We start from the raw sequence: 2,201 nt of genomic DNA, 5'->3' as shown, positions 1-2,201 counted from the left end.
ATGGATTTTGCCCTTTATGAATAATTTATGGATTTTGCTTTTTTTTAGACTCCAAAAATATGATTTAACATGCGTTTCATTCGTTATGTTTGGGTTTAGTCGGTTCCAGTTATTCTTAGGGTTTAGTATTTGGTATAATGTACGTATTTTTGCAAAAAAAAATCATAAATACGTATATTTTTAAGTGTTAAAAAATGGCAAAATCCATAAATTATTCAAAAAATGGCAAAATTCATAAATGCCATTATAAAAAGGGACAAAATGGGTAATAATCCCATTCTACTAAACCTAAAAACCTAGAATTCTATATTTAATTACACACGACGACGCTTCTTCCCTAATGTCGCTATCGTTGACTTGATCAGAATCATATAGTGAAGATGCAACCTTATCATATAGTAGTTCTCAAAGAGAAGGCCATTTTAATCCCATGATCAACAAATATAGTTGTTCAAAATAGACTTTCGCCAGAAATTTCCATCTCCTTTCCATAAAAACAACTCTCCTTCTTCCTTTTTTTCCATTATAATCTCGACAAAGAGAGAAGTTATATATAAAATTTTAAGAAGTAAAACTCTTTTGTAAAACTTTCATCGTTTAAAATCATGGAGATCAACGGTCAAGAAGGTCATCGACACGAAGAATCATCATCAGAGTGGTTCGTAAAGTATCTAAAACATCAAGGCGATTGGTTAGAGAAAACTAGAGGGAATCTTATGGTTACAGCTACGGTTATAGCTGGTATGAGCTTTCAAGTTATGGTTAATCCTCCCGGTGGCGTATGGCAAAGCGACAATTGTTCTTTCGGAAATCAAACCGGAACCGCACCGGTTTGTAAAGGGAAAGCAGGAACTGCGGTATTGGAGTATGAGAGTTCAAAGCGTATAGCCTATCTTGGGATGGTTATTAGCAGTACAGTGTCGTTTTCTGCCTCAATGAGTCTCATTCTCCTTGTCATCAGCGGTATACGACTAAGGTACCCATAAATAAATTATATGTGCACATTCATATAACACGGCCGCTTACTATGTGTATTATAATAACACGTTTGTATATTTTTTTTTTTTTTTAAGAACTTGTTAATTGTATGTTAAGTCTGGAATTTTAATGTAACTTTTGTGTTTGACAAGATATAACGGAAAAGCGAGGACTAAAAATGGTCATGTAAATTGAGATTTAGGTGTTGACTTTTGGTTTAAGTATACCAACTATGTCGGCACAATAGTGCCCAATGGTTGACTAAAAACTAATTCAACAAAACTGGTCTGATTGGTAAAATACTAACTCGATGGCTATTTGATTAGAATTTAAAACTATGAAAAGTTGATGACATAGATCATAGTTATCTAATGGAGTTTTCGTACACTCAGAATAATTAGTGAGAATTGTTTGGTTTTAGGATAAATTAAAAGACACTTGTATACGTATATGATGACATAATTCTATATATAGGAACCGAATGATAATGGCGATCCTCGTAACATTTATGGTAGTGGCGGTTCTTTGTATATCGGCGGCGTTCTTCTTCGCCATCGTGCTGGTTCAGTCCGATGATCAGATAATTCGTGATATACTACTGATATATGTGGGATTTTGGGTCATATTTCCTGTTTTAATACTTTTAATCCAACTTGTTCGATTTATAGGTTGGCTTATTTGTTTCATGTGTTGTTGTTGTTGTCAACGTCGGCGACGGTCCCCTCAACGGTTGTTGCCACTGGCTCCATCTCCGGCCAGTTAAGAAGAGAAGGAACCCGTGGTTCGAACCCACGTATAAATTTGGGAATTGGTGTAAGCTAAGGAAAGTCGTAAACTCGTACTAGAATAAAAGTCTCCCAAGGTCATTGTTATACCGTTTATTAACTGTGTGGGTAAATTGTACTTTTTTAAAAATTCATTTGATTAATAAATAATAATTGTATGTGCGAATTATGTGAATCGTGGCAATTGTGTGGGTTTTTATTGTTATAAAGCTGCATAATTTTTTTTTTTGGTAAGAATATAAAGTTGAATAATAATGGCAAAATTGGATATATAAGATATCTACTAAAATTTTTGTCCAAATATACCTTATTTTGGTAAATTAGTCAAATAGGTTTTTTAAAAAATCAAAACCCAACTTGACCATCATTTTCTCTCAAAATTAATTCAAAATTGATCTCACCTATAAACTTCCTAATTTATTTACAAAAATTAAATAG

General features: G+C 33.2%; 1 protein-coding gene across 1 annotated transcript; it reads left to right on the top strand.

Moving 5' to 3' along the window:
• Positions 1–402: 402 nt before the first annotated feature.
• LOC9298350 lies at positions 403–1,929 on the top strand. The gene is made up of 2 exons (XM_002862227.2): positions 403–976; positions 1,453–1,929. The coding sequence occupies exons 1-2, from the start codon at positions 606–608 to the stop codon at positions 1,739–1,741; spliced, it is 660 nt and encodes a 219-aa protein (XP_002862273.1). The 5' UTR covers positions 403–605; the 3' UTR covers positions 1,742–1,929.
• The last annotated feature ends 272 nt before the right edge of the window (positions 1,930–2,201 follow it).

The sequence above is a fragment of the Arabidopsis lyrata genome, assembly GCF_000004255.2.
Source record: "Arabidopsis lyrata subsp. lyrata unplaced genomic scaffold ARALYscaffold_795, whole genome shotgun sequence".
In the NCBI taxonomy this organism is placed as follows: Eukaryota; Viridiplantae; Streptophyta; class Magnoliopsida; order Brassicales; family Brassicaceae; genus Arabidopsis; species Arabidopsis lyrata.
This window is presented reverse-complemented; position numbering and strand designations above follow the sequence as displayed.

Excerpts from the sequence above, each read along its gene's own strand:
- LOC9298350 (XM_002862227.2), top strand. The coding sequence starts at position 606 with ATGGAGATCAACGGTCAAGAAGGTCATCGACACGAAGAATCATCATCA. Across the intron at positions 977-1,452 it reads ATCAGCGGTATACGACTAAG|GAACCGAATGATAATGGCGA; the intron begins GTACCCATAAAT and ends TTCTATATATAG.